Genomic DNA, 16484 nt, shown 5'->3' with positions numbered 1-16484 from the left:
TCCTCCCCCTCGCCGTGTTGTGGGGCAAACTGAACCATAGCGGTGTGAATGACAATTCACATGCGTTGCGTTTGTAAAATTATTCATTTGCCGTCTAAAGAATGAACAGAAAACTAATGAAAAGACGAGGCTTGCGCTCAAGTACAAGCTATTAGGAAGAGAGCTTTATCTCCGCAAAATCAGGATTATTATGAACACACATACCGGTAGTCACACACACACACAGAATGGAAAGATGATTTTGACAGCTACTGCCCCACTTTCAAGGCTACAACTGATGTGCAACGCAGTAGCTTACCTTATTGAAGGAACGAACTATTATATACCACTGGTGGTCCGTGAAGTTAGTCCATGTGGTCCCTGACCATTTAGTAATGTAGCAAAGTGAAGATTTTGTATTTTCTTCCACGGTACGGTGAAATAAACTTCTGTACACTGTTCCGTGGAAGTGCGTTAATGTTGTCAGTTACTGGGAGGTCTGAGGTCACGAAATTCCTCAGAAAAGGGAGTTCGCTTTGCCTGATTGAGTCATCATTATTAGGAAATGTGCCTATATTATCATGTCATCATGTGTCCGCTCTGTCAGTACTGTATATCAGTTAACCTGAGTTTAATGGAAGGTTGTAAAGTAAGAGAATGGAATAAGGGTAACCATGGGATAGGAATCTAAAAATCTTTTGGCTCTGGACCACGTATATTTCAGTTAAATTATGCCTGGGCTTGATATAATTTGTTGCACTAGTATCGTGCAATGAATGAAATCAAGCCCTCAACAGTCATGAATCATGATTTAATTTCTATCTTTTTATTAGCTATTAATTCAAATATTTTCTTACAGTTGATGGACTTTTGAAACACTGTATTATTTAAACATATTTTAATACATTTAACAAAGACATTTTATTTACATTTTAAGACATTTTCACATGGACCACCTCTGTGGACCATCGGTTGAGAAACCGTTGGTATGTATGTATAGACATGGGATGGATAGCAAGTGTTACGAAAGCATTCAGGTTGATTCTTAGTCAGGGTGGTGGTCCTGGGAGGGAAATGGAAGATTCTGTTCATGTTCTGTTTTATACTCTCCTGTCCTCTGCTAGGTCCAGTCCGTCTGGTCAGTCTTTCATGTGGCAGTCAGAACGTGTGGGCCGTGGATGCACACGGAATGGTCTACTTCCGGGTTGGAACCCAGCCATTTAACCCCAGCATGATGCTGCCTGCGTGGATCTGTATAGAACCTCCAGAACAGGTAGAACACACACAGTGATGTCTAATTTATGTGCCGTCGTACGCAAATGCCATATCTACAAGCTCACAACGTGTCACATCTGCGAAGCATAACTCTGGCTTAATTGGGACTTTACTACTGGTATTTGTCTTTGTTTTTTGCTCAGCCGGTGGGCATCCATTTCGTGAGTGTCCACACCAGTCCTAATGACCGTCTCCTGTGGGGAGTGGACAACAGAGGCAGTGTCCACGTCAGGACTGCGATCAGTGACGAGATGCCTGTAGGGACAGACTGGGAACACGTACCAGGTACTGATACTACTATACTAATACTACCATTAATACTAATAATAGGGGTGAACGGGGAACATGTAATACGTACTGTAGTATAATACTACACTACTATTAATAGTCGTATACTAGATAGTCTGTATTGTCTATGTCATACATCTATGTGCAGTACAGGTCTCTCAGCTGGTGGTCAGTGTTCTATCTCTATGTGCAGGTCTCTCAGCCAGTCAGCTGGTGGTCAGTATGCGGACAGTTTGGGTTCGTTGTCCCAGTGGGGAGATGGCTCGTCGTTACGGCATCACTGACAAAAACCCTGCAGGAGATTACTGGAAGAAGATCCCTGGAGCAGCTCACTGGCTGACTGGTAAGAAGCAGGCAGTCAAATCATTATGAATCACCATTATGAAACACGGATAAAACCGTAAACAGTCCACTGTTGGTCAATAATTGGTTAAGGCCAATTCCGGCCAAGTCCATAACACTTTTTTTTTTTTTTTAATATTTATGAACACATGCCTGTCTAACGGCATATTACCATTTTTATGGTTGTTTTTGTGTTAAAACATCAGTGACCAATCAGATATCTAAATGTATTCATATGATTACGTAGCTGTTGATGCAATGTAGAATGTAGATGCTGAATTATAAGATGATGACATGGCTTTATCTTGTTTGCTCTGACGATTAACATCACCTATTAGAATTTGGTGACTATCACAACCTTCACGTTGTTCTTCTCAAAGATCATATCCAGTTGTATTATTTGTGACCCCACCTTTAAGAACTTCTAAATTTTTAGCCCAAATCAATGGCATTAGTACCTGTCTGTCTATTGAAAACTACCTGCTAGTTTGCCATGGAACTTACTGTGTACATATTCATGTTCATACTCCCCATGGACTTTCCTCTGTGGCGGTGTTGTTCGGTTGGTTTATACCACTTAATACATTACGTTACTTAGGACAGTTATGGAGGTTTTAACTAACCTCTAGCGGCCATTCATAGGGCTTTTAGACTCTGAAGTTGCCGGCAAAACTTTGTTTCCAAAAAAAGTATGTTGCAGCATTTAGTCTTTTTCAGTTATTCAACAGTGTAGTACAGTGTGTGATAACTGTGATTGTTGTTTGTTACATTGTGTAGTTTTTTTATATTGTGTGTGTATTGCTGTTTGTTACGGTGTGTGTAGCGTTGCTGTTTACAGTGTGTTGTGTGTCTGCCATGCAGTGACTCCCGATGACGAGTTGTGGGCGGTGACGGTGTCGGGTGGTCTGTCTCACCGCCTCACCAAGTCCCTCCCCCACACTCCCAAGCCCCTCCCCTCCACCTGCTCCCTCGGCGCGGACGACTTCGACGACGAATGGGAGGTCATCTAAACATTGGTGACGTCACTTCCTGCCTCCATGGATTATTAGAGGATTTATAAAGTTACAGTTTGACAGTGTTAATAAGCAGAATGAACAAAGCCAACACGTCTGGGAGTGACCAGCAAGATCACATCACATCCTCTAACCTCCCCACAACACATCCTGCTCTACTGTAGTTACCATTTTGGATCCCCAGTTGAATTAAGCTGAACAAAGCGAAAGGTTAGTAGAAGGAAACGTGTTGACTTAAATCACTGTTTCTCAATGACCAGAGGTCCAAACGGACCATTATAGGTCCTGTAACTCTAGAGTGTACAAATGGACCCTGGTCCATTTGGTTCCATTTGTGCGCTCTAAGAGTGAAATATACACTGACGATTTTGCAGTGCACATTGGGGTCCCAGAGATAAAAAAATCTAAATCAAATGGGGTTCCTTGGCGTGATGCAAATCAAACTGGGGGTCCTTGAAATGAAGATGGTTGAGAATCACTGAATTAAATCACCCCTTTCAACTAGCCAGCAACATCACTTCCCATATTGGAAAACAAGATTGAGACGGTGACATGGAAATATTGTTTCCAAGTTCCGACAAACCCAGGAATCCAGTGAGCACGGGGGCTATAGCACTGGGACCAGTGGATTCTATTTGAAAATAGTGGACACTCATGGGACTGCAGAAATGGCGACAGGAGGTGTCCCTGGTGGTGTTGCTCACCAATCTACAAGCTGTAGCGTATTAAATAATGCATTAGAACGCTGGTCCCAGTCGACGCACTAGCGGTCGTTTATTTGAGCTGCATTATTGAGCTAACCGTGTTTATTTAAGAACGCTGTATTGACTCGAGCTGTTTTGTTAACGTCGTCGCTTCGCTGTGTGACATCTCCCACCTCCCACCCCCCACTCTTTGCATTGTTGTTGCTGTGACATCACGTTTGTCACGTCGTCCCAATTCCCCCTTAGACTGGGATCAGTTTGCTTATCCCCTGGTCTAGAGCCCGCCTACTCCTACTACAAAGATTCAGTGTCAGCATCAAGTGTCGCTACTATTTTTGAACATTTATTTTAAAAGATCTTGAAAGTATGTTTTAACACAACTCTTCTCTTCTGGGGGTCCCTGGCACAAAACAGGTTGATGTTTGAGAAGACCTGATCTTAGGAATCCGGCTACTATTACTTGGAACAATTCATTTGGTTTGTCCATGTTTTACTATAACTTGTAGTGACTGACAAAATTAGCATACTCCCTTTGGCAATTATGTGGGAGAACAGCAACAAAAGTACTAACGCACTGGGGTATTTTTCCCCTGTGCAATTAATACATTTTTGGTCAATACATTTCATGGAGTAGGCAGACTCTAGACCTGATGACACTGAGCAGAAACCAGGCTTTACACACTGCGGAAAGCCTGGTGGTGATGCGAGATTCATAATTATCCCCCTTTCTCGTTTCTTGGCGTCGCACTAACGTGGGATCCCCAATCATTTGAATCACTATATACAGATTAGAAGGGAAACAAAATGGACAGCGGATTAAAACTCTGGGATTTTAAATGACAAGAAGAAGGGATGTAGATTTTACGAGGGTGCACTTTACTCCTTTTAAATGCATAGGAGCTGTATATAGTGAAAGGCAGGAGGACCAATGTACATGTTTCTGCTGGTGTATGAGTTTGTACAGGAGTGAGTGTGTGTATGTGTGCGTGCGTGTACGTGCACTTTGTGAAGTTGTGAAATTCAAACCACTGACCTCGGTGCCATCTCTGTTTTATCTTTTTTGTTTTTTAAATATTCAATATTATTAGTCTTTCACCTGATAACCTCATTAGTTGTAAAGACTGTTATGTTTTTTATTTGCATCTTGTTGGAGGAAGTTATAAGTAAGTTATAATTATTTTTTGTGTAGCACTTTAGCAATTTTAATTGAGACATTAGTCTGGCTGCAGACTGGTCTGATGCTGTTGTAACACTCAGAATCAGACTAGCCTGATTTAGCAGTATATGAAAATGGCTGATCTACAAGCTCACAACATGTCGCAGTGTGACGCTGTGTAACTTCTAGATCTGCTTTTTGGTGCACCAGTGTGCAACCAAGTATAAATCAAGCCTTCGTCTTCCACTATCTTTAAAGGCTGTAATTCCAGAGAGGAAGGTTATCGTCCGACACGTTCATAAAGAGTTGAATCAAAAATACCTTTAGGAATTTCCATTTCTGCTAAGAAGCTTGCTAACTAGGCTTAAGCTCATTTGTTTTCCAGTCAGGGTTATTTACGTGAATGCACAAGGCTAATTACTTATTTTCAGACCTTGTGAATTACCAGACAGGTCTGGTCGACAGAAGCATTTGAACATTGTGGCAGTGCCAACATGTCTGAGAGACTTCTGTAGCAGGGACAGTTAAAGGGACAGGATGTTGTTCTAACTTCTTAATTTGGGTGATTTTCTTTATTCTTTCTTTCTTTCTTTCTTTCTTTCTATCATTTTGTTCATGTAATATTCTCCCAGTTTATTAGACTTAATCCCACACAGTTATGGTTATATATATGTTGTACATTGTGGTTCAGTGCTACCTACAATGCTAGATGCTATATTAACCACTGGCATAACAACCATAGACAACCAGTGTGTGAACAGATTACAGTAAAACACTTTGCAGGACTGAGTACAGTACAGTACAGTACAGTACAGTACAGTACAGTACAGTACAGTACAGTACAGTACAGTACAGTACAGTACAGTACAGTACAGTACATTTTTAGAAGTTGCAGTCTCAGTATGAATAGATTGTGGTTGTAGTGTGTTTGCTTTGCGAGAGCAGGAAGTATGGACATATGGTGTACTGTAGTTATATACAGCCGTAGCTACTTTTGGCATGTTTTAAAGGTCACAGGTCACCGTTAGGGTTTAGAGTTCATTTCAGTAAAAATAACAGCTGTAGAGGGACCTGGTGGCTCAGCCAGTTAGTGCAAATACCATATGCTCCTACTAGTGACCGCGAGGACCTGGAGTTCGAATCCGACCCGCATCTTGTCTTAAGTGTCTACACTGTCCTATTTGAGACAGGACGGGAAACAAACTATTTACAGAGGGCTTTTGAGGGCCATGGATAGGTTATGGCTTGGGTTCAGTATGTATACAAGTAAAGAGTAGTTATTATGAGTAAATAACAGAAGAAAACACCATTCTATCCACTTATGTACCAAAAACACCTTGAATGAACATCAGATTAACTCAGTCAGTCACTTAGTATTATTTGTCTTTGTATTGCTGTGCTCTGTGCTCTGATTCTAGATCGGTACGTTAGCTGTTGTTTGTCCCTCTCCTGACCTGTTTAGGTCCGTGTCTGTGTCACCGTGTTGGTTAAGGCCTGATAGTTGCACACCGATGCTGTGCATCGAAAACAGCCAATCTACAAGCAATTGTGAACTTCAACGCAGCGCACAACCAAGTATACAAAACAAGCATATCCAGGCTTCACTGGCAGAATAATACACAGACAAGATCATAATAATTACAATCACTCGCCACAAAAGCAAGAGAACAGCTCTGCCCAACATCTGTATTCAGTTCTCCTTTGCTACAAAACATTGTCCAAGTTGACCGATCAATACGATTGTAGGTTTGTATGACTTAACGTTAAGCTTGATTCGCTCATCTGATCGATCCATATGATTGATTGTAATGACAGGCCAACATGATTGATCTTATGATTATGATTGGTTGCTGATATACACTCACCGGCCACTTTATTAGGTACGCTTGTCTAATTTCTAATGATCAAATTACATTGGTAGCAACTCAATGCATTTAGGCCTGTAGACATGCTCATGATGATCTACTGCAGTTCAAACCGGATATCAGAATGGGGAACAGAACTGATTTAATTGGCTTTGAATGTAGCCTGAAATGTTGATACAAGGCAGGATGTATTCATTCCTTCATGTTGTAGGCTCCAAATTCTGACCCTACCATCTGAATGTGAATTGTAGTCTCGGTTTCCTGACAGAGCGGCACCTGGTGTGGTCTTCTGCTGCTGTAGACCATCTGCCTCAAGGTGTGACATGTTGTTCTTTCAGGGATACTGTACTGCTGCAGTACAGTTGCCCTTTTCTGTCAGCTCAAACCTGTTGTTTGTTTTACTATTCTCTGCAAAAACCCTACAGATGGTTGTGCATGAAAATCCTAATGCCATATTCAAAGCCACTTTGAAAGCCACCAAGGAGTAGTTCATTCCCCCCAAAAAAGTCTTATTTTCTATCAATTACACAACCCATTAAGCCCGTTCCTGAGCCATTAACTCGATGACCAGTGGGACTCTGGGAGTACTCAATCCTCCTGACTTTTCAGTCGTCGTTGCAATTACCTGCACTACAATACTTCACCATATGACAAATAATATAATGTAACAATGTGTACGTTCCCTAATGCAATTCAAATAGTAAACGGTTGAATTATTGGCTCAGGAATGCGACAAAAACAAAAAAGGTCCCCATGAATTCAAGGCTGTGTAATTGACTGAAAATAAGGCATTTCTGCCCCATGCTGATGCTCACTTTATACTGTAGCAGATGGTCTTGACTCTTGACCATGTCTAAAGAAGCCATGTGATTGGCTGATTATACATTATACATTAACATTATACATTATACATCATACATTATTATACATTTGCGTGAACCCATTTAAACCGTGAAAGCATCAGTGTCATTTTTGCTACAGTATATGTATGTACCAACATACGTTTGCTGTATGTACCAACATACGTTTGCTGTATGTACCAACGTACGTTTGCTGTATGTAGCAACATACGTTTTCTGTATGTACCAACATACGTTTTCTCAGAAAACTGTTAGGATTTAGACAACCCGATCGCACAGAAAATATCAATAAATAACAGATATACGAGCTCACAGCACGTCACTTTGTGCCGCGAAATGTGATGAGTGTTGGTGTATGACTGCGATCAGTGTGATTGATTATTACCTTTATTGGTATCTCAGACCAGTAGATGTATTCTGTTGTTTGATGGTTTATGTCTATATGAAGGTGCATCATATCAGCAGCAAACAGACCAAGACTCAAAAACACACATGTTTCAGAATATACAAACAAAATGGTCCAGAATTTTTATTTTAATAAAATATTTAGGCCTATGGAGAGGGCCATGGTGTAAAAAAAGAATATACAAACTAAAAGTATATTTATGGCAATTTGATTTTGTATATTTTGAAACACGTGAAATTATCTATCTTTTTCATCATTGGAAAGCTGCTAAATAATGACTGCTTCTGCCTTCTAGTGTGGTTCTTTAAAACTGGAACCAGTCAGCTTGTGGGAACTCCTTCCAGTCCAGAACCATTCTGCTATTGTATAAGATGACAAGGAAACCCACACACACACTGTAAATATTGTATCGATTACTGTACAGATCACAGCTGAACGATGTAAATGTTTAACATAAACTAACTGTTACTGACTGTACCTTCTGTGTGAGCATCTAGAACTCACAGACCTGCCAGAGGAAAGGAGCTGATAGGAATATCTAGCATTAAAACGATCCATACTAAAAGGATAGATGCTTTGTTCGTGTGACCACAGGCTTTCATTAAGATTTAAAAAAAATCAAGCAGTTTAAGTGCTTTTAATGATATTTTAAACGGTTTTAGTTCTAATTTACCCTTCCTTTATTCTCTTCCAACCATAGTGAGCCTGTGACGGTTGACATGTCGATGCTCGATGGTACAAAGAAATAACTCCTTTGTAAATAAACTATGTTTTAACGTCCGTTGACTCCTAGCTTTCGGCTCGTGTTTCCTCCAGGTCTGTTGACATTGACCATGTTAACCATTTACGCGCTATTCAAAACGTTTCAATAATGGCTGATCCACATGCTCACAACGTGTGACTTGTGGATCTGCTATTTTTTTAAATTCTTGCCTATACTGACATGCTCAAAATAGGGACACCGGGTTGAAAGTGGTTAATAATAGAAGTTAATTCACAGTAATGAATTTGTCACTCAGTAATTTATCGTTGTTATCCTTCCCCCTCTTGGGGAAATGGAGGGATGTTTTGAACAACAGACCTCCCTACAGTATCTCCTTTTAGTGACGCCTGTGTAAATATGCCTCCAATACAGTGTCCAACTCTCCATACATACTGCTGTCTGGCTGCTCCCATAGACAAGCTATCATGTTATCTCTAAGCTGTAATTGGTTAAGACGCTGGTCATGCTGACCAATAAGAACGTGTCGCTAGTGTAAAGTTGCCTGGGTAACTCGGGAGGAGGGGGCTGTATTTATCAAACAACACAACTGATAAAACTTTATCTTAAACATAGTCAAAACAAACCTGTCCTGTAAATCACGGCAAAAACGTGAAGCTATCGCTGATCTAATGTCAGTTGTTTTGAGCAGGAGGCGTTTGGTCGATACAGTCGCCGACTTCTGTTGTTGTTTTAAACTCTTTATATGCCTTTCTCCCTCTCTCGGTAACAACTTCCTTCAATAAAGATCTTTACAGAAAGCTACTCTCTCCGATTGGCTCCTGTCTCAGAGATCAAATCTGTGACTTCCTGTACACAAGATTATCTCTGTAAGCATCAGGGACATTGGTTCTCATTTATGGTCCTGAAGACTGAGATTACTGCTGGTCAGTATTCTGGTAGCCGTCTATGTCTAATGGCTTAAACATTGGACACCAGGTGAACATAACGATAGCATTGCTGACGGGTGGAAACCTCATATGTCCAAAACTGTTGAATGAAAAATGACCAGCGTTCCAATCGATCCAATGTAGTTATTATTTTAGTATTATTGTAATTGATTCAATACTTAAAACCCGCAAAGACTTCACTGCTTCTTTTTTTTTTTTATAGCAGACCTACATGCTTACAACATGTGATTTTTGTGTGATACTGTAGTATAACAACATAGGTAGGGCATTAATCTGACGACGTATGGCGATGCAAGGTTTCTGCCCGACAGCAACGATAAGTAATCTACAAATTATAATCCTGTGTAGTGTAAATGTATCCATTTGTAACTCTGATAATGATAATGTGGACATGGGAACCAAACTAACAGAGGATTTAACTGTAGGTGTTAGAATAGATAGAGAACCAGCATCATTCAGATTCTCCAGAACCAGACCTGGGGTCAAACTGTAACAACATGGAACGCCAAACAACTTTAGGGTACTCATTCATGAAATGGTTTATTTACATTACAATTATATCAACAAAACACGCTACGCATCTCTATACACACACACACACAACTCATTCACAGTAGTTAGTCTAAAGTGCATAAACCCTTCAGAGGTTGTTGTTGCTATTTATTTACAGTACATTTTCATGCTACAGTAACCGTACATTCATGATATGATACAGTGATATACAGTAACATCTGTCTCACCCAGGGAGGGACACACCGGGATGTCCGGCGGTGATGACAGCTGTCACATGATGGCTGCCTGACACAGTGGCTGGTTAGAACTTTCCAGACAAAGATAAGAACCGAGGAGAATGACTAGGACTCTGCTGTTGTGGTATGTGCACAGTCTGCACACATACGACTCTGGTGTTGTGCTATGTGCACAGTCTGCACACATACGACTCTGGTGTTGTGGTATGTGCACAGTCTGCACACATACGTGCACACCGTCTCCTTCCTTCGGTTCTGTCAGGATTTATAAGCTGCCGTTTCTTCAAAAACTGTTGCAACTTTTTCATGACAAATATATTATATTACATAGTTACATAACTGACATTTAGTGGTTTGTTATTAGCAAGTGGCTCATTTTCTGTTGACATGTTGTGCTGATTGGATTGAAGGTGTATTGATTCAGTGATCAATTGATTGGCACCTTACAGTTATCTGTCAGTTTGTCTATATGTGTCTTAACAGTCTGTCATTCTGTCTAACCAGATCTCACCTAAAATTCTCTATAAATGCACCAGTGTGGAGGTTTTATCAATATGTTCAGAATCTTCTGATCAATCTGTCTATCTAACAGCTTGTCTGTGTGTTCAGATACAGTAAATGAGAAGAAAGTAAATTAATAATAGCAGCTTGTATCTGAGCGCTCACTGTTCTGTCTTGCAAGATTCAAGAAAGGTTACAGAAGGCTATGAAAATTATCTTCTCTGTTTGTCTCCTCTGCTGAACATAGTGACGTTCATTCATTCAGGATTCAAACCCTGTGATGACATTTGAACTTAAAAATAGTCCTGCTGTCTGTCATCGTTGGACCGCATTGAAGAAGGTAACCCCCTCCAACCCCCATCACTATGAACAGCAAGTAAGTACCCTTGGAACACTCACAAGCTCTATTTGTCATACGGCAAAGTACATGGGGATTAAGTGGTTATCCCCTAACTTCTAACAACCCAGAGTTCAGCAGAGCAGGGACATTTCAGTTGCTGACATTTCAGTCTTGTGCAGTTTCCCTGAGAGAGAGAGAGAGAGAGAGAGTGTGACCCGTAAAAACCAGAACAACACTCCTCCCAGGCTGTGTTTGATGCTAATGGTTGTAGTCAAGTTCTTGCTGTTTACATCTGTAGGGGCAGAATGTTTTGGCCTACAGGGCTGCTTACACATTCTGAAGTCTGAAGTCCAGAGGTTTAAGGAAGGCCGGCAGAGCGTCCATCTGTTCCGCCGGGATGGACTGAGTGAGGCTCTGCATGGCCTGGACGAATAAGGAGGGAGGAGTCAGACCCGCCAGCCAATTAAAAGCCTCCTCTCCGACCAGCCGCTGCCAGAGCTGTGGGTTCTTCAGCAGCTCGTCCTTGAGCTGGAAGTTCGGTTTGGGCATGAAGAGCAGCAAGTAGCCGAGACACTCCCGCATCCTGCGTGCGTCGGCGGCCATATTGGACGGGGCGTGACACATGTGGTGCAGCAGGCAGTCCAGGGGGTTCAGTCCTGTGTGGTCGGCGAGGTAGGGACATGCCCCGTGGCCGAGCAGCAGCAACAAGCACTCGGGGCGTGCGAGGTCACACGCCAGATGCACCGGGGTCTTCCCGGCATCAGCGCTGTGAGCGCACCCACCGCGGCTGTTGAGGTAGACGCGGCGCTCTGTTTCTGTGGAGAAGTCCTTCACCTGCGCCATCATCATCCTCAGGATAGAGGTACGGTTGTAGCGTACCGCGACGGACAGGTGTGGCGGAGCGGCGTGGGTCTGGCAGCAGCAGAAACTGCGACTGGGCATCTCCAATGCTCCCACTGAGTACCTGTGGATAACATACAAGGTGGTGTTTATGTGTGTGAATTAGACATCAGTGGGACATTGTCAGCATCTGATTAAAGCACCTTAACCCCCCCCCCCCCCCCCCCAGGAACCTAAAATACTCTGTACAGTACAGTTTAATATGGTTTTCCTACATAAATATTAATGATAAATAAAATAAAAACTCTGAAAAAGAGTCTGGAATCTAGTCTTTCACTCTCGTTTAGAAATTCTGGATCTATGAATATTCAAACGTGCAAATGTCACAGGCCTCACAGTCTGCTGCACAAAGCAAAGTGGTTTCAAGTTTCAGCATGTGGCTAATTTGCATATCGGACAATGATAGGTTTGTGGGATTGGTGACATCACACAGAATCTCCACACCTCCAGTGGAAGAATGTAAAGGGTGAGCTGATGGCAAGATCTGCACGCTGACGCATTCATGCCTCCAAGAGGAGTTTGTGTCTTTGTGATACCCACAATTCGAACCTATAGGTCTACTGGACCGGACGAGCGCCACATTTTCTAAGTTGAACTATAATAGAAAGCCCATTATTAGAGAATGGATAGTGTTGTGAGAGCACTCTTGTCAACCAGTACTGGCCCTACCCACATGGATACAATAGAAGAGCAGGTTCTGTTGACACCCACAACCGTTGTGCAGTTGTATTACGGTAGTTACATTGTATTAACATACTCTACCATGCACACACCTCTGTCAAAATACTGTAATACAAGTAATATGGATTCAACAGTACACATTTTTTTATATTTTATATTTTTTTACCTGTTGAGCAGGTAGCGTGCGTACTGCTGGTGGTCGTGCACGAGCGCGTACAGCAGCGCCTCGGAGGGCGTAAAGGAGCACGCCCGTCCGTCGTCCTCCCAGTGGAACACCTCCATGGTGCGCATGTCCTCCAGGGCCCAGACGGGCAGCAGGTCCCGCACCGAGCAGTAAAAGGCGTACGAGCTCCTCTGGCATTGCTTCTCCGACCGGTAGTCAGCGTGGCGCTCCCACGACTGCTGCTGCTCCACGCCCACATCCCACGGCATGGCTCCGCCCCTTATGCTCCTCCTGGTGTCCTGGTTTTAAATGGCTAGGGTGGGTTTTTTTTTTCTAGCAGACAAAAACAAATCTGTTTTTTGTTTGTTTGTTTGTGTTTAAATGCTTCCACCGTGGACCATTTGTTTGGTATTCAAAAAAAAATATATATAAATGATATCCTTCCTCACTGCTCAGATGACATGGAGAAGAGGAGGCAAGGAGAGGAGAGCAAACCTATCAGCTGCAGTTACAGTCACAATAAAGGAGTTGCATAACACAACACCACATGGAAGTTGTAAGGGCAGGAGAGAAAAAACAGCGGCTTCAGAGGGGTATAAAAAAAAGAGAGAGACTCCTGTTCTTGTCTTCAGTGTTTGTCTGTCTGTCCCTGGGGACTCCCAATGCTGCAGGTTCAAACCCCTGCCTCCTACTCCATGGGAGTATTTTATACCCCCTGCACACCAGCCACCACCCCGCCCCCAGCGCCTCATTGGCTGAGGGGGAACGGCAGCTCGTTTCCAAAGGCAGCCAGCGTGACGTCAGAGCTCCCCCCGTTCAAAGTCCCCTGGCCGTGAGCCGCGTGCCGTCCTAACTTTGCCCATATTTGCAGCGCAAGAGTGTTTGCAATGCAGAGGCAGGGCACGCACTTCGCACGCACGCGCGCACACACACACACACACACACACACACACACACACACACACACACACACACACACACACACAAACACTCTGACACACTCCTCTTCAATAATATCAACAGTGGTGGTTGCAGTGAGCAGTCATAATAGTGGACAGTGCAAGGCTAATAAGTAGATTGCACCGACTGGATTGGAGCAGTTGCCAAACAAACAAACGCGACTATATAAAAACATCCGGATTAAAGATAATGTGGTGAAACCTTAGATGGGTGAAACCACACAGCGCCGTCCCAAATGTACACTAAAAAATAAAGTCTTTTAAACTCTTCTTGCTTTATGCTGGCTCTATAGCCTGGTTACGTAATGATATTATTGTGTAATATAATTATATGGCGCCATGTGGGCTATTTGTATTTGTTTACCCCCGGCATCAGCACTGTCGGTATTTGAGCAGACAAGCAAAAACACATCATGATTAATTGTCATTATTTTTGTTTTGGACGACGAGATGTTCTCATAACCATCCGTCCGTGACTCCGTGTCGTGTGTCCGTGTCCCCGTGCCCCGCATATCGAACATACCATGCAGGTCCCCTTGGCTGTGTGTGTGTGTGTGTGTGTGTGTGTGTGTGTGTGTGTGTGTGTGCGCGCGCGCGCTTTATTGCTGCAGCAAAGCGCGCATGTTGCTGCCAGTGTTCAGTTCATGTTATGTAACAGAGACCGCTGCACTGCGCCGTGGCACCCCGCAGAGAGAACAGCTCTGTTTACACATTTCTTTATTTGCACTTTCTTGTAGCTAATTGCGGTCTAATTGTAGACTTAGCCCATACATACTTTTTTTTTTTTTTTTGCTTTGGCAATGCAGACAACATGTGTTGTGTTCTCATGCCAATAATAATCCAATACATCTTTGAATTTAATTGAGAGAAAGAGAGAGAGGTGACATTCTGTCCCTCGACTCCCTCCCTCCAGTATTTCATAAATAACAGGCACAAACTTTCAACTGGATGTTCTGATGAAAATATTTCCAGTTTACCTGTAGGCTAAATACTACCACCTCGAAGCCGTTTTTAGCTGTTTACACAGAACTTTATTTCTGTACCGTTTACATTTTAATCATCCTTCCGACTCGTTAATTAGCCGACTATGACAGCTAGGAACACGTGACAACAACAGGAATGCAAGGTTTCCTGGCTTCACAACTGAGCTGTTGTAATGGCGTGATTACTGGTAAATTACTGACTGATTTGTACGTTGGAGCGTAAGAGGTGGTGTACAGAGCCACCTGGTGGTCACATGATGTGATTACTTTGTTAAATCGTTTTCTCCAAGCATACAGGATTGATTGATTGAATACTTTGATTAGACAGAATGTAAACGGCGCGTGGCACACAGTAATACATTAAGGCTAAAAGGGTAACACACAACCTTTTTACATTGTGGTCCTATGTATTAAATTAATCAACATCTAAAAAATTAACACTAATTTGAAATTTCATCAACCACTAATACAAACACAACAAACAAGATGGGATTTCTTTTATTGTTTATTTATTTTTCAGGCCAATTGTGATAGAACCAGTGTTTCACATCCCTCTGAAATGATTGAAGTATTTTTAACAGTTTGCAGAATTACAGTACATTTCAAGCACAACTCAATACAAAAACTGTTAACTGAGGACGACACCATAAAGCATTACACTTGTTTCCAATAGGGTTTACCATTTTCAATGAATCAGAACAAGACGTACAATTATACATGTAGTAACTGGTAATAGCCTGACTACTCCACCTCCCGCTTGTTGAGGGGGGGCAGGAGGAACCCCTAGAGTGTAAACCTTAACACTTCAACTGAACTGTGACCAATTTGCCCTTAAAAGGAACAATTAATAAGAGGCACTTGTGGAAAACGTAACAACTTTATTTGTATGCAACTACACAGTATATATTAAAAAGTTAGGGCAATACTTCAATGAGGCAGATAAGATAATAAAGTGACAAACAAGTGTATAATTAGCTCTCCTAAAGAAGTGCGGGTCGGCCCGTGCACACAGTTGACTAACTCAAATAATTTGGGGAAAGAAAGGGGACAGGCCTAGCACCAAAAACAGCTCATGCAATACAACAATGAAATCAATAAAAACATGCAGTGCAGGGGGTTAACAAATACACACCAATAAAACCCAAAGGTCCTACAGTGCAGTCCCAACAGGAGAAGAAAGTGCTGTGTGCAGCGGGACGGACCCGGCCTGTTACACTGTAACAGAGATGGAGAGAAAACTATTAAAACAAGCCAATATGAAAACAACTCAAATCATGCCTAAAATGTCCTTACTACCAACTAAATGGATAATTAAAATAAACAAAACAAAAAGGGTAATGGTAACCCATTAAGCCCTGAGGCCGACTATACAAATGTCTTCTAAATCGTAACCGTTTTCTGAAAAACGTATGTTTCTATACCAGTTTCTCAAACTCTTTCATGTAAAGGACCCCCTAAAGTGCCTAAACTATATAACGACCCCATCTAAAAATATTTGTTCCAGGGACCCTTCTTGCTTGCCTCATGCAGGCCCTTTGTCTAAGACAAATTTCTTCCTCGGGAGACAAATAATAAAGAACCTGAACCTTAACCGAACCTTAACCCCCAGAAGCAAAGATATATTAAAAGATTTGCAACAATTGCAAACA

The 16484-nt window shown here is 42.2% G+C and overlaps 2 protein-coding genes across 6 annotated transcripts in view; one reads left to right on the top strand and one right to left on the bottom strand.

The window, feature by feature from the left end:
* Positions 1-7557, top strand: part of tecpr2 (tectonin beta-propeller repeat containing 2) — a 46232-nt gene extending 38675 nt beyond the window's left edge. For 2 of the 4 annotated variants that reach the window (XM_083792231.1, XM_083792230.1), the window contains exons 24-27: positions 1104-1252; positions 1398-1539; positions 1736-1885; positions 2746-5562. In XM_083792231.1, the coding sequence (XP_083648357.1) occupies positions 1104-1252; positions 1398-1539; positions 1736-1885; positions 2746-2894 (590 nt within the window). In that variant the 3' untranslated portion in view covers positions 2895-5562. Of the gene's footprint in view, positions 1-1103; positions 1253-1397; positions 1540-1735; positions 1886-2745; positions 5563-5607 lie in introns of those variants that run through there. The other 2 variants (XR_014570856.1, XR_014570857.1) reach the window with 2 other exon arrangements.
* A 2522-nt stretch (positions 7558-10079) lies between these two features.
* Positions 10080-13652, bottom strand: ankrd9 (ankyrin repeat domain 9). 2 transcript variants are annotated; one of them, XR_014570858.1, is made up of 3 exons: positions 12897-13652; positions 10494-12113; positions 10080-10413 (listed from the first exon to the last, which is right to left on the bottom strand). XR_014570858.1 is itself a non-coding variant. In XM_083792245.1 (2 exons), exons 1-2 carry the CDS (start codon positions 13160-13162, stop codon positions 11477-11479), a joined length of 903 nt encoding a protein of 300 aa, XP_083648371.1. In that variant the 5' UTR covers positions 13163-13652; the 3' UTR covers positions 10080-11476. The 2 variants fall into 2 exon arrangements, 1 of the variants encoding a protein (XP_083648371.1); XM_083792245.1 differs by having other exon boundaries at positions 10080-12113.
* Positions 13653-16484: the final 2832 nt, after the last annotated feature.

Source organism: Protomyctophum parallelum (assembly GCF_964188405.1).
Source record: "Protomyctophum parallelum genome assembly, chromosome: 20".
NCBI classification, from domain to species: domain Eukaryota; kingdom Metazoa; phylum Chordata; class Actinopteri; order Myctophiformes; family Myctophidae; genus Protomyctophum; species Protomyctophum parallelum.
This window is presented reverse-complemented; position numbering and strand designations above follow the sequence as displayed.